General features: G+C 36.2%; 1 protein-coding gene across 4 annotated transcripts in view; it reads left to right on the top strand.

Moving 5' to 3' along the window:
* The window catches only part of LOC145671241 (ciliogenesis-associated TTC17-interacting protein-like), a 527,666-nt gene extending 505,234 nt beyond the window's left edge, over positions 1–22,432 (top strand). The window contains exon 9 of one of the 4 annotated variants that reach the window (XM_081740150.1): positions 21,128–22,432. In XM_081740150.1, coding sequence (XP_081596276.1) covers positions 21,128–21,343 — 216 coding nt within the window. In that variant the 3' untranslated portion in view covers positions 21,344–22,432. The remainder of the gene's footprint in view (positions 1–21,127) is intronic. The other 3 variants (XM_081740149.1, XM_081740147.1, XM_081740146.1) reach the window with 3 other exon arrangements.
* The last annotated feature ends 1,978 nt before the right edge of the window (positions 22,433–24,410 follow it).

Below are 24,410 nucleotides of genomic sequence, written 5' to 3'. Positions count from 1 at the left end.
CCATTTGTACACTAACTGCTCCCAAACAATCCGAGAATGTAAAGAACCTTACCTCATGGGTAAAACAAAGAGTTCGTGTTTGGGATAATACAGGTATTGACGCCTTAACCTTACAATCGCCAAAGATCAAGAAATCTATATCTAAACAGAATGTGTCAAATCTGAAAATTATTGAAAACAAACTAGCCGATGGTTTCCGAGGAGCAGCCCGTTTACTAATGTCAGATGATACAATAGCAGCCACTGACACTTCAGTGTTTGAGACGTTGTTGGAGAAACATCCGGCCCACCCTGGAACATTTACTTCACCGAATCTTCCAGAAGATAAAAACAGGGTTCAAGGAGTTTCAATAAACGAAGTTAAAAATGCTATACGTTCTTTTCCATCTGGCAGCTCGGGAGGTCTAGATGGTCTTCGACCTTCGATTCTCAAGGATCTTTTATCTTGCCAAATACTCGAATCGCAGGAAAAGCTATTAAAATCACTTTGTGATCTGTTCAATCTAATTATTTCGGGAAAAATACCCTTAGAAGTTCGACCTTTGTTTTTCGGAGCCAGACTTATTGCTCTTAAAAAGAAGTGTGGTGGAATGAGGCCTATCGCCATAGGGAATATTTGGCGCAGAATATCAGCCAAAATTATATGCTTCAGAATACGAGAGCCTGTTAAGAACTTTTTGTCTCCCCATCAACTTGGAGTTTGTATTCCCAACGGAGTCGAAGCAGCCGTTCATGCAACCAGGATATATTTCTCCTCCACACACAGAGCTCCAAAGGCTATCGTAAAGCTGGATTTTCGCAACGCTTTTAATGAACTTCGCCGGGACTCCATGCTTACTGAGGTATTGAAATATTTTCCCGCAATATACCCATGTGTTCACCAGTGTTACGCTCAACCCAGTAACCTATTCTTAGGCCAAGACACTATTTCATCCCAGAGAGGAGTACAACAAGGTGACCCCTTGGGCCCAGCACTTTTTGCCATAACAATACATTCTTTAGTACATTCGATTAATACTGAACTGAACATCTGGTATTTGGATGATGGGACTATTGCTGACACCCCTGAGGCAGTCCTTTCAACGTTGATACATATAAATGAGAAAGCGTCAGCTCTTGGCTTACATTTGAATTTCTCAAAATGCGAAGTTGATTTTCTTGGATCAGATGAAGTCACATCCGAACAATTATTCAGAAGATTTGGAGAAGTTGCACCAGGAATACGTCTCCTAAGCAAACAGGATGCTTGTCTTCTGGGTTCTGCTCTCACAAAGGAAGCATTTACAACTGTGCTATCAACCAAAATATCCAGATTAGAATATTTTCTGTCTCGTCTTGACTCGATTTCAGCACACGGAGCTTTTTTTCTTCTACGTGCTTCATTGTCAATCCCTCGCCTAAACTACTTTCTACGGTGCTTTCCATCTTAGAATGAGACTCCACTGCTGAAGAAATATGATCATATCCTCAAAATGGGTCTGGAGTCAATTTCGAACTGCTCCTTGAGTGACGAATCTTGGATGCAAGCATCCTTACCTGTTGGATTAGGAGGCCTTGGTATTCGACGAACCGTTGATATGGCGATTCCTACCTTTCTAGCGTCCTACCACGGATCCCTTCGTTTAATCGAGGCTCTCCTTCCTCAAGGCTACCACCTGGACCCTGATGGGATAGTTGAAGAAGGCTCTACCAAATGGATAAATATAACAGATACGGACCTTCCAGAAATCAGCAAAAGAGGTTCTCAGGCATCTTGGTACACACCAATAGCAGTACATTTCCATAAACTTCTTTTACAATCCGTTGCTGTTCCAGAGGATAAAGCTAGACTTCTTGCTGCGTCATCTCCCCATGCTGGTGCATAGTTAAATGCGTTACCTTCTCCCCAATTAGGTCTTCACATGTCTAATGAAACCTTTCGAATCGCAGTATCCCTAAGACTAGGTTCAGCTGTTTGTGAGCCACATCGCTGTCCAGCTTGCGGGGATCAAGTTACCCAACGCGGCCTGCATGGCCTCTCATGCATGAAGAACATAGGCAGAAACACCAGACATTCATCTGTTAATGACATCATTTCGCGAGCCCTCACGATGGCAGGAATTCCTTCGATTCGTGAACCGTCAGGCTGTTGTCGTTCCGATGGTAAACGACCTGATGGCATGACATTAATACCTTGGATGAGAGGCAAATCTCTAGGATGGGATTTTACATGTTCAGACACATTCGCCCATTCAAGCCTGCCATTGACCGTTGTGAATGCTGGAGAAGTTGCTAGACGTAGAGAGGCAGAAAAGGAAAGGAAATACAATAATCTCCTCGATAAATTTATATTTGCTCCAATAGCTATCGAGACCAGTGGAGCATGGGGTTCTAGAAGCCTTGATTTTATCAGAGGGGTAGGCAGACGCATATCTATCGTTTCTGGAGATGTTCGTTCAGCATCCTTCTTATTCCAACGTATATCCATAGCGGTCCAACGTGGCAACGTTTCGTCAGTTCTTGGTACGTTGCCGCCTGGAAGGGAACTGGAGGAGGTGTTTCTTCTCTAGTACAACAGAAACAAGCGAACAATAGAATAATAAAAATAATATATCAACGTTTAGAGAAATTTTACATATATATTATATTGTTATCCATTGTTTCTAAATACCACAATTATATTATTTGATGTTTTCACATTGATCTGATTGTTACATTCATATAAACATTATATTGAATAAAAAAACTTAATGATATAATATTTCGAAATTATGTATTCACATGCTTGTTCTGTCATTCGGATTTCCAGGTGTGAAACAACATTTATGTATGTAATAGAATAATTTAATTACAATATCTGTTCGGATATATTGGCAAAAACAGGAAAATATAGTTTAAAAATAAATAAAATATAACTTACTATATAAAAAATGAATGTAACTATGTGTGCCTAATCATCACGGCCAAATTACAGTCAAATAAATTGATTGTTGGTAAATTATTTTTCTTCAAAATTTAATGTTAATTCAGATATTTTAATAATGACCAGATCACGGCTAAGTAAAATTACCGGTAATGTAAAACATCGTCTAGGGTTATTCAATAGGAACTCTCTCCAGCCCTCTCTGAGAAGAGATTTTATCTTGGAAAACCGACCAAGATCTGCTACTACTTACTTCTTATCCGTATGACAGTTTGGTACAAACTGAAGAAACTTCAGTAGAACTCAATAACATTTCTTTATTCCATTCTGTCCCAGAAATGTTCCAATAACAGAATAAATATATTTTCAGTCTTTCAATTCTGTACTAACCTCATACAACAACTGCGTTTATTAACTATAAGGCACGTAGCCATGGAGGGGGCTCAAAGGTTCCTCCCCACTAAAATGGAACAAGAAATCTTAATAAAATTCAAATTTAGGCTATCCTATGTTGATTTAAACTTAAAACAGTTTTTAAAAAGGCATTACAATGCAATTTTAAGGTTTAAGTTTTACAAAAAGTTTCGAAGGGTACTGTTGGACCTCGTGTACTAGCGGGGTATTTCCAGACACCTTTTCCCGATGTCCCCAAATCGAAATCCTGGCTGGGTCCCTGTGTCAACAACATAAATCGTTGTCCTGTCCAACAAACATATATTTTTTAATGTTGTCTATTTTTTTATATTTATGTAAGAATGCCTGCCCCATTGACACTTTAGTAAGTTAAAGCTGATAAAGACGTATTTACGCTCAATAATGGCCCAGGAAAGACTTAATTCACTGGCCATAGTAGCTATTAAAAATGATGAAGCCAGAAATTTAATTTCAAAGAGATATTGTCCATGTTTTCTCAGAGAAAAGTCAGAAGAATGCCATTTAGTGTTTGAATAAATTATGTGTATGTCATTATGCAGTTAATTTTGCTCAATTCTATTTTAATTTATTAGTATTTATATGTTATCATTATATGATCTTTACACTACATGTTTTGGAACAAAGTATGGTTAGCATTGTTTTGCAGAATACACATTAACGAACCGTACACTTTGATTTTGAATATAAATTATAATTGTAGAATTGAATTGAAGCAAATGCAAATAATTACAAACGTCACCTGAAAAAGTTACTTTAGTATTTCAACGCTATGATAAATTTACTGAAAAATGTATGTGTTAATCGCAAAAAAGAAAAGTTTATTTTGTTGTTTATTTTTAGCAAAAGTCAGAAAATTACGAAGTTTTTGTTACCACTTACACATTGGGATTTAATATTTGTATATTCTATGCTATTACTATGTTCATGTATATACAGTTCAAAATAACCAAGAAGAACACTCGACTACAATAATTCAAAACCAAGTTTTCATTAACTTTTATGTTTTAACTACAAAAGCCATTCAATTTTAAAAAATTGACATAATATCAACTTCTTTTATCTTACATTATGATCTTACATTCCATATTTAAATCTAGGAGTACAGAATAAACTCTGATGGTATTTCATAACACATGGGGAGGGTGCGCCTGGGAATTCTCGTCCCGGGCACTTACAACCCACGCGACAGCCCTGGCGCTTAAGAATGATAAAATTCAGTTAATGTGATGTGATAAACGTGATTTAGTGATACGTTACCGTTCGTACATAAGAAAACTATAGAATTCTTATCGATTTATATTTGTGGTGGTAGGTAGACCAGTTTTCTTGATTCTTACAGAAGTTTACACCATAAGAACTATATTATTATATTCCAAAAGAACCCTAATTTTTCCATGTCAAGAGAGAGAGACAAATAAAAAGTAAGCGTAAATAAAAGATATATATATTCTCGTCGTTGCACGGAAAAAATCTCATATTTTCCCCAAATAGGAAAAAACAAGTTTGAACTCAGGGAAAAAATATTATTCCGGTTTTCTGCCCATGACTACCCGAGCCTCACAATTTTATTTTTTTATCCTGAAACTCCTTAAGATTTGCAGTTTTAAAGAACTCAAATAGTTAAAATTATTTAGTATTTGCATAATAAAAATAAGAATTACACTGAAGAAATACTTACATACATACACAGAAGTAAGTTAGGGTTTGTAGTCCTGAATTTACTTCTGTGTAAGCTAACAGTATACTAAGATTGATATTGAAGGTTTCTTTATTTCTGAAAGAGATCACGACACTTGTTATTTCCAATTACAGCGCTCATCTTCCACGATACAATATCATAATTTGAATTTTAAACATCGTAAAGCAGTCAGTATAAACATCGTTTTGCTTGTCCGTTTTCTTAGTTTATTGTTGTTGCACTCATCCACCATGTTAATGACGTAACATATTCATCCGTGCTTTTGCACAATGAAAGAAATTATAGCTTCTATGTATGTCTTTCTATTTGGCATGTTTATGGGAAAGCTCAAAAACTGCTGATTGCAGTTTATTAAGTACTTTGTGCAAAAATGCATGCCAATTAATGTTCTTCTTTGCTTAATGGTCAATATTTCGAGATTCTTATTAAGTTAATAACAAGTTTTCATCCTGTTTGTTTGCCCGTGAACAAGATACCACTATGCCTACGGAGACAGAAACATAATTTTTAATCATACAATGTATGTTGGGATTTGTTAACGTATAACACACACAAGTATTTTTTATATATTCCCATAGAGTAATCTCCATGCACCATATAGCGATATTTTCAATTTTTAATGTGCACACTTAGAAACATGGAAAGCTAGCGACGAATATTTATTGTACTGCAAATCCTTGAGATTGTAATATTCCTTTGTAAAATTAGAGAATATTTTGACGAGTCTTCCTGTAAGCCAAACGGCAGTTACATTATTGAAATACTTTCAAGAACATCTTATTAATTTATTTAAGAATACAACAGGCCTTTAGGGCCCAATTACAGTATTCTGTATAATATAAAGCGGTTCAATAGTTCAACTCGGAAATCATTCACAGACATATTACAACTATCTAAACTTTTATTTAGCTTGCTGTACTTCTTATAAGAAGTACATATTCTCCACATAGGAGACTTCATTAGTACGTTCGTCCCGGCTTTCTCACAAAAAATCCATGTTTGCTAGCCGCGTTTTCAAGAAGTTTAATCTTATTCGTTAGTTCTCAACAATCAACAATCTATCTTAATGATTTTGAATAAAAAATAGTACATCAAGAATATTTCTCCTTTGTACACTCCGCATCAAAAATATTGCGACAGCTAACGCCGTGCAGTTAGGCCACCAAATATACACCTTCTTATCCCATAATCGTGTCAGCTAAAGAGACCTCCCTCTCTTCTCCTTCCTTCTCTCCTATACTAAAATTATCTAACAACACGAGTGCAATTCTTATTTCAAACTACACATGTATTAGTTTCGATAATATGAAATAACAATACCGAGACGAAACAAAATTCAGAAGTTGATGTAGGGAGAAACTGAAAACACACAATGAAAAATTGAAACCAATGGATGTCTGTTACACCAGAGATTCACAAATGAATCAGAGAGAGAGAGAAGAAGAAAAACAAAACGGAGAAGAGAGAAACTTTGGAATTCAAACGTAGTAAGAAAAAAACCTAACACTATGAAGTTCCGTTTCCAGAAATCGAACAACAGTTATAATAGAAAAAACGTTTGTTTTACATATTTTTTTCAGAACTATTCGAATATATAGAGGATGTTTTAAACATTCATTATGTCCCTTTCATAATGTATAGCATACTCAATTTCAAGTAAAACTGTAGATCTCCGAGACACATCTAGGATAATGTCAAAAGTTTAACATACATGCTTTGTTACCGCGTGGTTCGATTGCGAATTCGGTAGTGTTCATTGGACGTGCTGTTCCAAAATACATTCTAATAAGCCAAGTAGATAGCGTTGGCTTACCCTCCATTTCAGAATAGTAATGCCAACTGAACAAAAACCCAAAAAAAACGAAAAGAAAAGAGAAAGAAAGAAAGAAAGAAAGAGAAAATAGAAGAGTTCTATTTTACTGCTAAATTTCTATCAGAAATACCCTATATTAAAAGTCCAAACTATATTGTAATGAAAAGTTACAAATGTTGGAAAGGAAAAGTTTACGTTCCTCATAGATGTAGCATGTTTCAAATTTCAACGTGAAAAAAACACATTGAATTATTAGGAAGGCAACAAATTTTGTGTCGAACTAGTATAAATAAAATTTTGTTTTCAAATAACCACAGAGGTTACAATATTCTAGTCTTTTCCGAAGATTTCCGAACATCCAGCATTGATTTAATCTCTTCCGGATATAACGTAATTTGTACAGATAAAATGAACACGCTAAGAGCTCAAACAGATTATCGTGTCAGTCGGATGATGTTGGTTAGGTTATAGACCACCACTGGGTCGAGGATTCAAATCCGTAGTTAGCCGGTAATTCGACTGAGATTCGGTAATCCAGAGGATAAAAAACATATTTTACTTATTCCCTTACGTTTAAACAGTATTTCTGTCAGAGATAACCAGGACTGGAGATGTTATCCCCAGACCACGAAAAACACGACGTCGAAGTTCCCAGTTAATTAGATGCTCGAGACCAGATATATCGGGCTCTTGCTCCGTTTTAACTTTGAAAGATGAAGTGCGTGTGTGTGAGGGAGGGAGAGAGGGGGAGAAGTGAAAGATGCAAAGACAGGATAAGGAAACGTCAAGAAAGAGAGAAAAGAAGACGAATATCAATATGAAACATACTTATCATTACAGTGTATGATATAGAACGGACACACTGTTTATTTGAACTATCGCCAGTGATGCCTTTTAAGTTCTCCATCAGAAGATAAATCTCTGCAGCCATTATTTTATACGAAAAAATTATACTACCTGATGGGGAATCGAACTAAGATTTTCCATTTGGAAGTCTGGCACGTTACCACTACACCACCGATTGCTTTAGCCAAACATTGTTTAACAAATGGTGTAGTGTTTCTTTGTGAGAACGGTAACATGAAAAGTGTATACTGCAGATAAATGATGTCTTTGAAATGTCCTGGTAATTCCCTTCCTCTTTCCTAACCAGCATTCGTAAATCGTTTCTATCATGATACAGGTGTTCTTATGTGTTGTTTGTCCAGTGTAATAAGTCGATTCTTCACAATCACTTTGTAAAAAATTAACTTTGGCGTTGAACCAAGATTTGAACCTACGTTCCACAGCTGTATTATTCATAAAGCCATTACGTTAACCAAACACTATCATGCCATCTGATATAACAAGCCAAATATTACTTACTTTAGTCCTGATCTTTGGAACGAGCCAAAATACACAAAGAAATTCACTTATTCGACGGCCTAGAGAGAAATTAGTTCTCACTAATAAAGGAAAAACCTACAATCCAGGAAAAATTACAGAAATAAATCATATTTTGCAGTAATTTCGTCGTGCAAGGTCAAAGGTACGTGAATAATAATAATAATAATAATAATAATAATAATAATAATAATAATAATAATAATAATAATAATAAATATTCATATTCACAGTATAGTAGTCTATTATTATTATTTGTATTATTATTATTATTATTATTATTATTATTATTATTATTATTATTATTATTATTATTATTATTATTGTTATTATTATTATTATTATTAACATCAATTACCCACTTCGTTGGGTTAAATTCAGAAAATAAAATTTGTAATATGTTAAATTCAGAAATTTGTAATATGTTCCGTTACTCAGTCACGGTTTAGGATTGCTAAAGTTCTCTTTGATATCGGTCATTTTCGATGTGTTTTATATAACCCCTCCCCACCCTATGATATGACAGAAACCATCTCAGGTTCGAACTTCATCTAGGTTGAAAATTTTATCGAGATTGGTTTGGTGGTTCAAGAGTCGTTAAGTTTTATTTAGTTTTATATATCTCCCTCTCCCATTCCCCTCCCAAAGTTCTTCCTTAAAAGTGAGACGATAAAAATTATCTCAGGCCCGAACCTCAGCTATGTTAAAAATTTGATCGTGATTGACCATTTGTTTCACGAGTTATCAAGTTTAATTTATTCTTTTTAATCCTTCCCTCCCCTCAACCCTAAGTTATATCGCCAAAGTAAATAGATAAATACCATCTTAGGCCCCAACTTCATCTATGTTGAAAATTTAGTCGAGATCGGTCGCGTGGTTCAAGAGTGATGAAGTCACAAAAACAGTCATTTTCATTTTCATTTTTTTACATATATATATATATATATATATATATATATATATATATATATATATATATATATATATATATATATCCCTCTCTCTGGCACCTACGTTCCACTGTCAAACTGAAATGATAAAAGTCGTCCCAGATCCGAACCTTATCTATGTTGAAAGTTTGATAGAGATCGGTCTGGAGGTTCAAGAGTTATTACGTTTTATTCATTTTTATATATGAACACTCCTTCCCTCCTTCTGCCCCTAAGTTTTACTGTTAAAATGAAATGATAAAAAAAAGCTTCCAGGACCCGAACCTTATCAATGTTGAAAATTTGACTGAGATGGGTCGTGTGGTTCAAGAGATTAGGAGTCACAAACATAGTTACTTTCAATATTATAATATAGGTTATTATTATTATTATTATTATTATTATTGTTATTATTATTATTATTATTATTATTATTATTATTATTATTATTATTATTATTTGCGTACTTTTGAACTTGCATGGCGAAATTACTGCAAAATATGTTTTATTTCTCTATCTTTTCCTCGATTGTATTTTTTTCCTTTATCAGTGGACACTATTTTCACTCTAGGCCGTCGAATAAATCAATTTCGTTGTGCACTTTGGTGCAAATAACGTTACAGAAAGAAGCCGGTTCGTTCCAAAGATCAGAGCTAAAGTACGTAATATTTGGAATGTAAATTCAGATGGCATGATAGGGTACGTTGAGCTGGTGGTCTCGAGCTGTTCACATCGTGAGTAGTGTTCGTCCCATTGGAGTGCCTGATATCCCTACTCATACGTTAGATGAAAAGACCCGTGCTTCTTTCACAAGTTTAGTGCTTTTGTGTGCTCGGTGAATCTCACCCTGTGTGTACAGTGTTTTGCAGTTTAATAGCTTGTAGTAAAATGGAATATAAGAAGGACTTACAATTTCAATTAATATTTGACCGAAGATATAGAAATGTCAAACCTAATGCTAGCCAAGTATATCAGTGGTTGGAAAATAAGTTTCCTCGTATCTTCGACAACATTTGTGCGCTCCAGTTACATGTGGAATCATATAGCATGTATATTAACTTTAAAGATTTAAAATCCTATGAACATTTCGCAGCAACAGCTCCTTCGTCTGTAGAATTCACGCATGTGTCTGGGGAAACAAGCACAGTAAGTATCGTCCCCGCTGATGACCCCATTCGGTTGGTGCGTATATATGACTTTCCTCTTGAATTACTGTTATCATTCCTAGAAGAGCATTTCAAAAGTTGTGGTAAAGTGCGCAAAGTGGAACCACAACTATGGAGTGCCCCTTTTCCCCTGGTATAGACAGTGGCGTACGTATTGTTCATATGAAAATACATAAGCATATACCGTCTCGTATCATAGTGCACGGTTGTAAGGTGAGTGTGTCTTATGAAGGGCAGCCTATTGTTTCAGATGTCAAAGCAATTTTCAGACGATTGCCACGTGTCCTTTGAAGAACGCAAAATCAACACGGCCGCCCCTGAACAGCCGCCTCTACACATGACGGAGATTGGCAAAGTGCATCGCTCTTTTCCCTCTTCTGGCTCGCCTTCGCTCTCTGTCACTGCCCTCGCGCCCCCGCTCAGGGTTCCAAAGGCTTGCCTTCATTGACTGATACCAACGAGTTTCCAGTGTTAGTACTAACCCCCAAGTGAATTCATCACTAACAAATAATGCCCTGGTTATGGAAGATTCTGAAGTGAAACTGAGACCCCCGCCTTTACAGAATACGCCTGTGGATGTCATGGAACTTGACTCGACTCGTCCGTCGGAGCAGGAAATGTTAACAGTTCTGTCTGATTCTTCGTCTGAAGTGCAAGACAATAATGTCCTGTCTTCAGCTGAACATACTGTTACTTCTGTGCAAGCTGATTTTTCTTCACAACAAAAAAGAAGGAAAGTTACTCGAACGCCTACAAGAAAGAAGGAACAGTGTGCCCTTGATGTTACACGAGGGATAGACCAAGTTGAGACACGCGAATCACGATCACAACATCGGGCTATATCTGAATCAGAACGCCCTGAGGCGTGGTGTGTTTAATCTCCGCTATTGACCTTCACACCTGCTTTCCAGGGTGTCGTCCACATTATATATTATAATGTTGTATTTGGAAGTGTTTGTTTTTGTGTTCGTACAGGAAAGTTCACTCGGTTTGTTTTATATTCGTTCAAAATGCGTAACTTTACTAATGTTCATAGGAAAGAATCCCTTTCACCTTTGTAAGTACTTTTTTCTTTTTGTTTTACCTTTTTTTGAGCGATTTTATAATGTCAACAGTAAATTCATTTAAGTTAGTACCACTCAATATTCATAGAATCAGTTCCGATCATAATAAGGCCCTTCTACAGCAGTTTATCGAAAGCCGCCGACCAGACGTTTGTTTTCTACAAGAAATAAGTTCTCTCCTTATATCTTTGGAGTCTCTTACCGATTATCAAGCTATTATTAACCGCGACCAAGAGACTGGGGTCGCAATTTTAGTTCGAAAGGGTCTGAGATATGATCGTGTTGTGTTAGCCCCTGAAAGAAGGGCTATACGTTGTTATATTCAGAACATTTGTTTTATAGCATTATACAGTCATTCTGGCTTTACACGTACAAAAGAGAGGAACGAGTTTTATGCAACTACCATTCCTTCCTTACTTCCTCCGGGAATTCCTCATTGTATAATTGCCGGAGATTTCAATGCAATTGTTGATCCCCGAGATTCTCTGACGCCTACCACGCCTTGTCCTCCTTTGCCAGAGGTTATTCGTGTCCTAAAGTTAAAAGACGCTTTACTTGTGTCAAATTCAAAGCATGTATTCACCCACTGCACTACTACGACGAAGAGTAGAATCGACCGCGCATACATTTCAGAGTGTTTATGCACATCGGTGATACAACAAAATACAATTCCTGTGGCGCTGTCCGATCATGCCGCGATTGAAGTAGCCTTTAAAATGCCTTTCTTGCTATCTGCATCAGATACAAGAATGACAGTCATTTTATGTACCAAGCAGATCTTACATTAATTTCAACAAACATTTATACAGGGTGTTTCAAAACAACATCGACAACGTTTGTGAGGTTATTCCTGAAACGTGCACAAATGCTTCCTTTCGGAGTTATAGGCTGCCTAAAATATGAGAAAATGAACTTCAAAGGTTCATAGATCCAATACAATGGGACCTACTCTAGTCGGGTCAAGACTTCACTTAAGAACTAGTATGTGCCCTATCCAAATATCCATGTTTTAGAATCCTGCGGTACTTCTGTAACAGTACTTTACAGAGGTATTTGGTGAATACTTCAAACTGTATGCCCGTAGCCAAACTCGCTCTATGAAAATTGTTGCGTAACTACCGCAGGATTCTGAAACAGGTATTTTTGGATACGGCATATATTAGTTCCTAAGTGAAGTCTTGACCGGACTACGGTAGGTCCCATAGTTTTGTAGCTATGGACCTTTAGGTTGTTTGCACACGGCAACGATAATATCGGTGAAATCGCCGATAATGTCGGCGATGGAATCGACTTCAATGTACTCAAATCGTAGCTTGCACACGGCACCGACATTATCGGCCAATCCTCCGACACGGCAGATGCAGTTGGCCAAGCCTCCGATGTTGCTGGCGATATCAGTTTCCCTCTAAATAGCTATTATCAAATAGAATATAGGAAATTTAGAATTTTAGATAACCAATTTCCCTTGATTATTTTCTACTCCCTTTTTATTTCTGTTCTCTCTCTCTCTCTCTCTCTCTCTCTTTGATTGTATCTTTTTAAATCTACTAATGCATTTAAATTTTATTACATTCTGGAAATTAATTTAATCCTAATTTTCAAAGTTTGATACACTGAACATAAGCCTATGGAAAAAAATCCTGATTATTATGACTTCCTTTCATTTTCATCAGAAGTAACAGTGTTTCAGCAAAAGTTTAAAACTAATATAGTTTGCAATATACCGCAACATCAATTCTCATCGAAACGAACATAATATGTTTACGAACTCTATTTAAAATGGTACTGTTAAATCTAAACATGTTTAGGCATAGGACTTTATGTTTATACCATCTCCATACCATACACCATCTTAGGCATAGACTAAGTTTTGTACCATCTTCCACACCTCTTCAGAACAGTTTTTGTAGTCCTTGTTTTAAAAAAAATATGCCCAACAAATAAAAACTTTTTTATACCTCCGCGATCAAAATAGGTGATTCTTAAGGAAACGGTCACGCTGATTTCGAAAATCATCATAAGAATGCCCTGTCACGTCTTGTTCAAAAGATATGAACAGGTTAGTTTTCGCATTATATACAGTACAACCCGATTATCAGAAGCAGTTTTCGGGATATTTCTCAGCCCCTATTCAACCGAATTACAGCAAATTTGGAGAGTAACCTTCTAGGGCTACATAGTTATGTCTCCCAAAACTAGAGAGGAATCGGTTGAATAGCCCGGAAACTGTGTCGGATAATCGTGGTCTTACTGTGTTATACGTATATTAAAGCGTTTCGATACACATTGTTACATGGTCACACCAATAAGGTTTTAACACACTTATACAATCATGCAACTCTCTTTTTAAATCAGCTTACTAATGTAAATCGATATGCATCCAATCATGCGTAACAATAGCATAGAGAATTGAAAAACTTTGGGGTTCCGGAGATAAGATGTTTATAAATAGTCTTGGAAATATATATTCAAACTTTTGATGATGATTTCATTATTACGTGTCCCCCTTATAGGCCTATCTACACTATTGATACCTTATATTGTAACGAAATATGCCTCTTACCTTCCTTACAAACGCTTGCGTTTCTCTTTTAAAAATCAGCATTGGAAACGGAACTGATGCAAAACCATTATGAAGCAATATGGCTTTCAATCTAAATTTTGAGGATACGATAAACAATCGCCACTCATTTGGATTGTATAAAATACCTATTTTGTTCATCAAACCGGTAACATCTGTACAGAAACACATATTCTCCTCCATAGCAAAATGTTATGCAAAGAGTTGTCTGTGTCGAAACTCAGAAATGTTTTACCGAGAGCAAGTAATTTCCATTGTTGTAGTCTGGAACCCACAAGTTCGGATGCAACATTCGACAAATTTAAGTATCGTGCTAAATCATTTAAGGTTCCTGCTGTATTAAATGTATATTTCTGTCAGCATGTATTGGTATACAATCCGGATCTCTTGACGTAAAAGCCACGGACTCCGGTGAAACGTCAGGTTTATTCCAGTCTTCTTCCACTGTTCAAGTGTCAGAGGGTACAGGTATTGGTAAATCGTCACTGTGAGGCATAGGTTGTATGGCCGAAAAAATATCAGGATACTGGATGACATGTTTATTTTTCTAGACATGCCGGAGGAGATCTAGTCATGCAGAAGTAACAGTCATTAAGGTAGTTTGTTGGTATCCTCCACACCATCAATGCAGAAAACGGCAAGGCCTCTATTTGTCTATGTAATCTCAATTTAAGATTTATTGTATACACGACTCCAAAAGTGCATTACCACCTGCAATTCTCCTTTTCCTGCAATACCAAAACAACCAAAAAGTTCTGCGATTCGGTTGGTTGCGAATTCAAAAGGCGTTGGACCAAACCTCAATTTTGTAACAAATATATCAGTGTGACAAACTGCAAATAAGAGAATAAAACAAATTGTTAGAAATGACAATTTTATTATCGTGAAGGAGTTGGATGACATCGAAAGTAACAAAATGATCTTACTTAAGCAGTTCAAACAAGATAAATGGCAAGAAACAGCTATAAGAGGAAAGCATTTCTCTCCTCCCCACCCAAAAAAAGAATCTCATAAAAAATAAAAAGTTACATAAAGTAAATACAAAACCCGTATGCCCTCATTTTAAACCTACAAAATCTGTGCAATATTTCATTCACTTCGGATCATCTCTTCTTACCTTTCGGGCATCAACTTTCAAAAGTTTGTGGTGGGTTATTTTGCCCCCTAAAACGGTTTCTCCGCAGAAAATAAAAAAACGCATTCCTGTATTTTTTTGAGCATTGTACATACACAAAGTTATGTTGCAATTCTTCATGTCCTTTACACACATCTGACATACTGTTACTAGCACTTTTAATATTTCGTGATAAAAGGTTTGGAGGGGTCGGCGTCCAACGCAACCGTTTTCTCCCAAAAAATACGAAACCCGTATTCCCTCATTTTAAGTCTACAATATCTGTGCACAATTTCATTCACTTCGGCTTACTTCTCCTTGCCTTTCGGACGTCAACCTTCAAAAGTTTGTGGTGGGTTATTTTGCCCCCTTAAACTGTTTCTTCGCAGAAAACAAAAAAATGTTCCTTTATTTTTTGCGTGTTGCCCATACAAATAGTTTCGTTGGAATTCTTCATGTCCTTTACACACATCTGACATATTGTTACTAGCATTTTTGATTTTTCGTGATCAAAGGTTTGGAGGGGTCGGCGCCCCACCCAACTGTTTTTTCCAGGAAAATACGAAACCAGTATTTTAATTTTACGTCTTCAATATCTGTGCAAATTTTATTTACTTCGCTTCACTTCTTCTCGTCTTTCGGGCGTCAACTTTCAAAATTTTGGGTGGGGCTCGTGCCCCCTAAAACAGTTTTCCCGCAGAATATAAAAAACCAGTATTCCTTTATTTTTGCGTATTGACCATACACAGTTATGTTGCAATTGTTCATGTCCTTTACACACATCTGACATACTGTTACTAGCAGTTTTGATATTTAGTGCTCAAAGGTTTGCGGGGGTCGGTGACGAACGCCACCGTTTTCTTAAAAAAAAAATACGAAACCGGTATTCTCTCATTTTATGTTTACAATATCTGTGCACAATTGGATTAACTTCGGCTCACTTCTCCTTGCCTTTCGGGCGCCAACTTCCAAAGTTTGTGGTGGGTTATTTTGCCCCCAAAACTGTTTCTCCGCAGAAAAAAACCGTATTCCTTTGTTTTTTTGCGTGTTGTCCAAACAAAAAGTTTCGTTGGAATTCTTTATGTCCTTTACACACATCTGACATACTGCTACTAGCACTTATGATATTTCGTGACCAAAGGTTCGGAGGGGTCCGTGCACCACCTAACCGTTTTTTTTAGGTAAAAAGAAAACCCCTATTCTCATTTTATGTCTACAATATTTGTGCAAAATTTCATTAACTTCAGTTCCCTTTTCTTACCTTTTGGACGTCAAATTTCAAAATTTTGAGGTGGGGTATTTTGCCCCATAAAACGTTTTTAAGCAAAAATAGAAAACGAGTCTTCGTTTATTTTCAACTATTGTCCATACAAAAGGTTTCGTTGCAATTCTTCATGTCATTTACACACATCGGAAATACTGTTACTAGCACCTTTGATTTTTCGTAATCAAAGGTTTGGAGGGGTCGGCGCCCCCCAACCGTTTTCTCCATTAAAATACGGAACTCGTATTCTCATTTAACGTCTACAATATCTATGCACAATTTCATTCACTTCGCTTCACTTCTTCTCGTCTTTCGGGCGTCAACTTTCAATATTTTGGGTGGAGCTCGTTCTCCCTCGAATCGTTTTCCCGCAGAATATAAAAAAACGGTATTCCTTTATTTTTTGCGTATTGTCCATACACAAAGTTATGTTGCAATTGTTCATGTCATTTATACACATCTGACATACTGTTAGTAGCACTTTTGATATTTAGTGATCAAAGGTTTGGAGGGGTCGGCGACCAACGCAACCGTTTTTTCAAAACAAAAAAAAAATACGAAACCCGTATGCCCTCATTTTAAACCTACAATATCTGTGAAATATTTAATTCACTTCGGTTCATCTCTTCTTACCTTTCGGGCGTCAAATTTCAAAAGTTTGTGGTGGGTTCTTTTGCCCCCTAAAACTGTTTCTCCGCAGAAAATAAAAAACGTATTCCTTTATCTTTTGCGTATTGTCCATACAAAAAGTTTTGTTGTAATTCTTCGTGCCTTTACACACATTTGACATACTGTTACTAGTACTTTGTTTTTCGTGATCAAATATTTGGAAGGGTCCGTGCCCGACCCAACCGTTTTATCCATTAAAATACGAAACCCGTATTCTCATTTTACGTCTACAATATCTGTGCACAATTTCATTCGTTTCGGTTCACTTCTTCTTGTCATTCGGGCATCAACTTTCAACATCTTGGGTGTGGCTCTTGCCCCCTAAAACCGATTTCCCGCAGAAAATAAAAAAACTGTATTCCTTTATTTTAAGCGTATTGTCCATTCAAAAAATTATGATGCAATTCTTCATGTCCTCTACACACATCTGCCATACTGTTACTAGCACTTTTGATTTTTCGTGATCAAAGGTTTGGAGAGGTCGGCCAACTGTTTTCTCCAGGAAAATACGAAACCCGTATCTCATTTTACGTCTGCAGTATCTGTGCAAATTTCATTCACTTCGGCTCATTTATTCTTGCCTTTCGGGTGTCAACTTTCAAATCTTTGGGTGGGAGCTTTTTGACCCCTAAAAAGTTTTTTCCGCAGAAAATAAGAGATCCGTATTCATTTATTTTTTTGCGTATTTTCCACACACAATGTTTCGTTGCAATTCTTCATGTCCTTTACACACATCTGACATACTGTTACTAGCACTTTTAATATTTCGTGATCAAAGGTTTCTGAGCAGAATTTCATTCACTTCGGTTCATATCTTCTTACCTTTCGGGCGTCTACTTCCCAAATTTTGGTGGGGGGTTTTGCCCCCTAAAACCATTTTTAGTTAGAAAATTAAAAAAAACAATACTCGTATATTTTTTGCATATTATCCATACACTAAGTTTCGTTGCAACCCGTATTCTTTCATTTTATGTCTACAATATCTGTGCACAGTTTCATTCACTTCGATTCCCTTCTTCTTACATTTCGGGCGTCTACTTTCAAAAGTTTGGGGTGGGTTCTTTCGCTCTCTAAAACTGTTTTTCCGCAAGAAAACAAAAACCCCGTATTCCTTTGTTTTCAGCGTATTGTTCATACAAAAAGTTTCGTTGCAATTCTTCATGTCCTTTACACACATCTGACATGCTGTTACTAGCTCTTTTGGTTTTTCGTGATCAAAGGTTTGGAGAGGTCGGCCAACTGTTTTCTCCAGGAAAATACGAAACCCGTATCCTCATTTTACGTCTGCAATATCTGTGCAAATTTCATTCACTTCGGCTCATTTATTCTTGCCTTTCGGGTGTCAACTTTCAAATCTTTCGGTGGGAGCTTTTGACCCCTAATATTTATTTTCCGCAGAAAATAATAAACCCGTATTCATTTACTTTTGCGCATTTTCCATACACAATGTTTCGTTGCAATTCTTCATGTCCTTTAGACACATCTGACATACTGTTACTAGCGGTTCTGATATTTCGTGATCAAAAGTCTGAAGGGGTCGGCGCCCCACTCAACCGTTCTCTCCAGGAAAATACGAAACCCATATCCTCATTATACGTCTGCAATATATGTGCAGAATTTCATTCACTTCGGTCCATCTCTTCTTACCTTTCGGGCGTCAATTTTCAAAATTTTGGGTGGGGCCTTTTGCCCCTTAAAACCGTTTTTCAACAGAAAATAAAAAAACGTATTCCTTCATTTTTTGCATATTGTCCATACAAAAAGTTTCGTTGCAATTCTTCATGTCCTTTACACCCATCTGACATTTGTTACTAGTACTTTTGATATTTCGTGATCAAATGTTTGGAGGGGTCCGTGCCCCACCCAACCGTGTTTTAAAGGGAAATGAGAAACCCGTATTCCCTCGTTTTATGTCTGTAATAACTGTGCAGAATTTCATTCACTTCGGTTCACTTTTTCTTACCTTTCGGGCGTCAAATTTCAAAATTTTTCCTGGGAGCTTTTGCCCCCCTAAAACCGTTTTTCCGCAGAAAAAAAAACCGTATTCGTTTTTTTTTTTGCGTGTTGTTCATATAAAATGTTTCGTTACAATTCTTCATGTCCTTTACCCACATGTGACATATTGTTACTAGCACTTTTGATATATCGTGATGAAATGTTCGGAGAGGTGAAATTTCTTTTATGGGGGGGAAGGAGAGAAATGCTTTTTTCTGATATCTTTCTCTTGTCATTCATCTTTTTTGAACTGCTTAAGTAAGATCATTTTGTAACTTTAGATGTTATTCAACTTCGTCACGATAATAAAATTGCCATTCTTAACAATTTGTTTTATTTTCTTATTTGCAGTTTGCCACACTGATATATTTGTTACAAAATTGAGGTTTGGTCCAACGCCTTTCGAATTCGCAACCAACCCAACCGCCGTGCTGTTTGGGTTGCTTGCTATTTCAGGAAAACGAGAATTACAGGTGGTAATGCACTTTTGTAGTCGTTTTTACAAGTTAAGCAGCACTGACGAGGAGCCCATGGCTTGTCGTTGTCTCCAATTCGACAACCGAAGTACAAAGTATAAGCAAGTTTTGTAATGTTATATATCTACTTTTTTGTGATTTGGGTCTAAATCTACCACACACATAAAAATTGCCCGGAGGATTAGTACACGTTCGGCGTGAACCAATTCGTTTTATTCTGTACCAATAACACTCTTGATACACAGCACAACACTAGATTTCTAAAACAATATCCTTGAAACATACTTAATACACACGTGAGGAGATCTTGCCAACGACTCTGAATTCTGATACCGCCCACAGGGATTTTTCTTTGCAATGGAATGAGAACGCGATAAGACGATGGGGCGTGTGTTTTCTCACTGTAAATCATCGATGGGCAAGGGCGTCCATCAGGGGGGCAAGGTGGGGCGCTCACCCTTCCCTAAGAAGAAATCTACTTGGGAATATCGAAAACCCAATAGAGTTTTTACATTAGTTATAGCAAAATTTGAAACTATATTTGAAACCTCGCTTATATTTCCCCCTTGGAAACCACAACATGAGCGCCCTTGTCGATGGGCTATAAGGACGGAAATACATAGTGATATGCAGCGCGAGTAACCAATAAATAAAATTTTTATAACCTAAGGAGTTTACAATTAGTTTCCAATTTATGAATTTTGTCGCTAAATCTAGCGATTTGATAATATATTTTAAAGACAAAATTTGTTTCGTTTACTATTGTTAAATTAGGGATTTAAAGACTTTTGAAATGTCGTACAGCGAATAACCTACAATTATTTCCATTACAATTAAAGTTTCTAGCAACTTTTCGCAGTACGTTTAGTTAAATTATTATTAACGCTGTTTGCAACACTTCTTACATTTGTTATCTATTTGGGAAAAAAGAGAGATAAGAGGGCTTTGTAAGGCACAATGTCCTTATGGGAAAACATTTTGAACTTTCACTCTTCTTGGATTCTTGACGGTTAACTGGGCTTACTTCACGTTCTTCATTTCAATAAATTACATGTATGAGCGAAATAATTATATCTAAGGCAATACCTCAGAACTGTGACGTGATGTGCAAAAATTGTTATCATTTTCCTTTTCTACCCACCAAAATCATTCAGAATCACCTATTATTTTCTCGAAGGTAAGAATATATTGTGCGTGTCGATTACTTCGCTTATCACCGGCAACGATATTGTCGGGGCTTCCACCGATATTGTCGGCGACGTGTGCAAAGTACACCGATACCGATATTATCGGGGCTTCCACCGATTTGTCGGTATCGTGTGCAAACACGCTTAAAGTTCATTTTTTTCATGTTTTCGGTAGCCTATAACTCCGAAAGGAAGTATTTGTGCACCCAGGATGGTCTATACTTTTTGTCTTATCTTGGTGTCAGGAATCACCTCCGAAACGTTGTCATGTTGTTTTGAAACAGTATATAGTTTTTAATTTGATTAGTTGAAATGTTGCATTTAATATAACTAATTTATTTGTCAAGTTGAAATATGTGTAAAAGGAATGAAAATAGAAATTTTAAAATGTTACACATATTGTTTTATTGGGAGTGTTTTGTTTCAATGAGTATGAATCTTATCTTACAGGGGACAGTTATAGCAAGTTACAAGTCATATCTAGCTGACCACCCTGATCTTCAGAATCTCCTGTCAGATTTTTTGACTTCAATTTTAGTACGGAAACCAATTAATGTTATTAACTTCTCAATTACTTACTTTTCAACATTTGAGGATGAAGAAGAAGAGGAGGAGGACGAGGAACAGGAAGAAAAATGTTTTTATTATAGCGATTATGACGAATAATATGCAAAAGATTATTTCAATATACATACATATCTTTATTATTGTTTATTTATTTGTTATTATTATTATTATTATTACTGTTATTTGTATAACACATTTCGTTAGTATTTGTTTGAAATTTGTTTTCGACGAGCGTATTCTACATATTAATCTGTAATATACAAAAAAATAATAATAATGACTATTTCGGTGAACCGTTATTACTGCATACGACAATGAGTGTGGGTTGTTAGCTGTAAAGAAATCATAATTTTTTTATTGGTCTATTTATTATTTTAAAAAATGTTCTTTAGCTACTTTTTTTTAACAACATTGCCATTTCTTTTCTGTGAATTCATAAACATAAGCTATCGAACATACTACTCTCTAATTAATAAGATGGAATAATTGTTCTGCAGGACAAAAAATATTTAAGCTAGAATACTTTCTAACAATCAGCAATAAAATAATTTAAAGTATTCGAAGCCTTCAGAACTATTTAGCATATAGAACTGCAAAAGCGTATAGCTGTGGTCTAAAGTTCAGCTAACCAATAGTTTAGATCACGACCGGGTTATTAACCTGTAGAATAGTAGAAGTACCTGCTCCAATTTAAGCCGTTCGAGAGAAACCTACGTCAACATAAAATTTTCTTATTCCATATGATATGATATGAACATGAATTCGTCAAATAGTTGACTATGAAACATGGAATAGATTAATTACATTTAAAAACGTGTTAAATAAAACGAAAATGTTATAGGGCCCATTTCAGTAAAATGTCTACTATTAGGGGCCCCAGAAATAATATATACTTCTGGTTGTCAAATATAATTTCCTTTATTCCAAATTTAAAGCATGGAATGGGTCAGCCAAACCATTTCCAAAAGAACTAAAAATAATTTAAAGTGCTGCTGCTGCTCTATCATCTGAACAAAATATATTTATCTGTGATGAAGCATAGGTAAAATTAATGGTAGAAGGGAAGATAAACGGGCCCTCTGATTTTCGGTTCAAAATTGATCACAACGTCTTCCTTTGGTCCCAAATAGTGTTTCCTGAAAATTTCAGACCGCGGAAACTTCAAAAAGGTGCCCAAAATTACTATAGAATTTACCAGATATGGGCAGGGAAGATAAACGGGCCCTCGGATTTTCGGTTCAAAATTCGTCACAACGTCTTCCTTAGGTCCCAAATGGGGTTTCCTAAAATTGCAGACCGCGGAGACTTCAAAAAGGTGCCCAAAATAACTATAGAATTTACCAAATATGCGGAGGGAAGATAAACGGGCCCTCGGATTTTAGGTCAAAAATTGATCACAACGTCTTCCTTAGGTCCCAAATAGTGTGTCCTGAAAATTTCAGACCGCGAAAACTTCAAAAAGGTGCCCAGAATTACTATAGAATTAACCAGATATGGACAGGGAATATAAACGGGCCCTAGGATTTTCTTTTCAAAATTGATCACAACGTCTTCCTTAGGTCCCAAATAGTGTTTCCTGAAAATTTCACACCGCGGAAACTTCAAAATGGTGCCCAAAATTAGTATAGAATTTACCAGATTATGAACAGGGAAGATAAACGGGTCCTCGGATTTTCTTTTCAAAATTGATCACAACGTGCTCCTTCAGTCCTAAATAGTATTTTCTGATAATTTTAGACCGCGGAAACTTAAAAAAATGACCAAAATTATGATAGAATTTACAATATATGGGCAGGGTAGATAAACGGTTCAAAACTGATAACAATGTCTTCCTTAGGTCTCAAATGAGGTTTCCGCGGTCTGAAATTTTCTGCAAACACTATTTGGGACTTCAAGAACATATTCTGATCAAATTTGAACCCAAAATTTGCGAGCCCTTTTATCTAATCTGTCTATACGAGGTTATGGAGGGTACATTGTATAGTAATTTTGGGTACCTTTTGAAATTTCCGCTCTCTGAATTTTTTTTTGGAAATCCTATTTTGGACCTACAGATCACATTGTCATTAACGTTGAACCGAAAATTCGACGGTCCGTTTATCTACCCTGTCCATACATAGTAAATACTATCGTAATTTTGGGTACCTTTTTGAAGCTTCAGCAGTCTGAAATTTTAGGCAAACACTATCTGAGACCTGAGGAATACGTTGTCATCAATTTCTAAACGAAAATCCGAGGGCCCGTTTATCTACCCTGCTTATATAAAGTACTTTTCATTGCAACTTTGGGCACGTTTTTGAAATCTCCGCCATCTGTAATTTTCAGGAAACACTATCTGCGACATAAGGAAGACGTTCTGATCAATTTTGAACCGAGAATCCGAGGGCCCGTTAATCTACCTTGCCCATATATGGTAAACTCTATCCTAATTTTGCACATCTTTTCGAAGTTTCCGTGGTCTGAAATTTTGACCAAACACTATTTGGGACGTAAGGAACACGTTGTGATCAATTTTGAACCGAAAATCTGAGGGCCCGTTTATCTTCGCTGCCCATATCTGATAAATTCTATAGTAATTTTGGGCACCTTTTTGAAGTTTTCGCGGTCTGAAATTTTCAGGAAACACTATTTGGGACCAAAGGGAGACGTTGTGATCAATTTTGAACCGAAAATCCGAGGGCCCGTTTATCTTCCCTCCTACCAAATTAATTTTACTGAAGTGGGGCCCAGATTGCATTTATTCCTATGATGAAATAGGCGTAAACTTAATCTGGACCCTACTTCAGCAAAACACCAACTAGGAGCCCTAGAAGTAATAAAAATGTTTAAGGTTTAAATTTTTCATAATTAAACGAATTTAATATATATATTTAAATCAATAATTGAGTAAATCCAAAGTACAATTCTTCCATAAGAGATTTTGTTCAAAGTACAATTCGTCCATATATTTTCTCCTACGTACGATTCGTCAATAAGACATTTTGCCCGAAGGACAATATGTAACAATGTTTTACAATATTTTACAATGACTCAAATTTGTGAACATAATCGCAAAATAAAATCAAAGAAAATAAGGAGTGTACAAGTGAATGTTCAACATCATATTTGCTTTTTAATAGATAATGTATTCATGTTAAAATTGTTATTTGTGAATTTTATTTCTTAT

Source organism: Thermobia domestica, chromosome 15, assembly GCF_964235325.1.
Source record: "Thermobia domestica chromosome 15, izTheDome1.hap1.1, whole genome shotgun sequence".
NCBI classification, from domain to species: domain Eukaryota; kingdom Metazoa; phylum Arthropoda; class Insecta; order Zygentoma; family Lepismatidae; genus Thermobia; species Thermobia domestica.
Note: the sequence above shows the minus strand (reverse complement) of the source record. Positions and strands in the feature narration are given on the sequence as shown.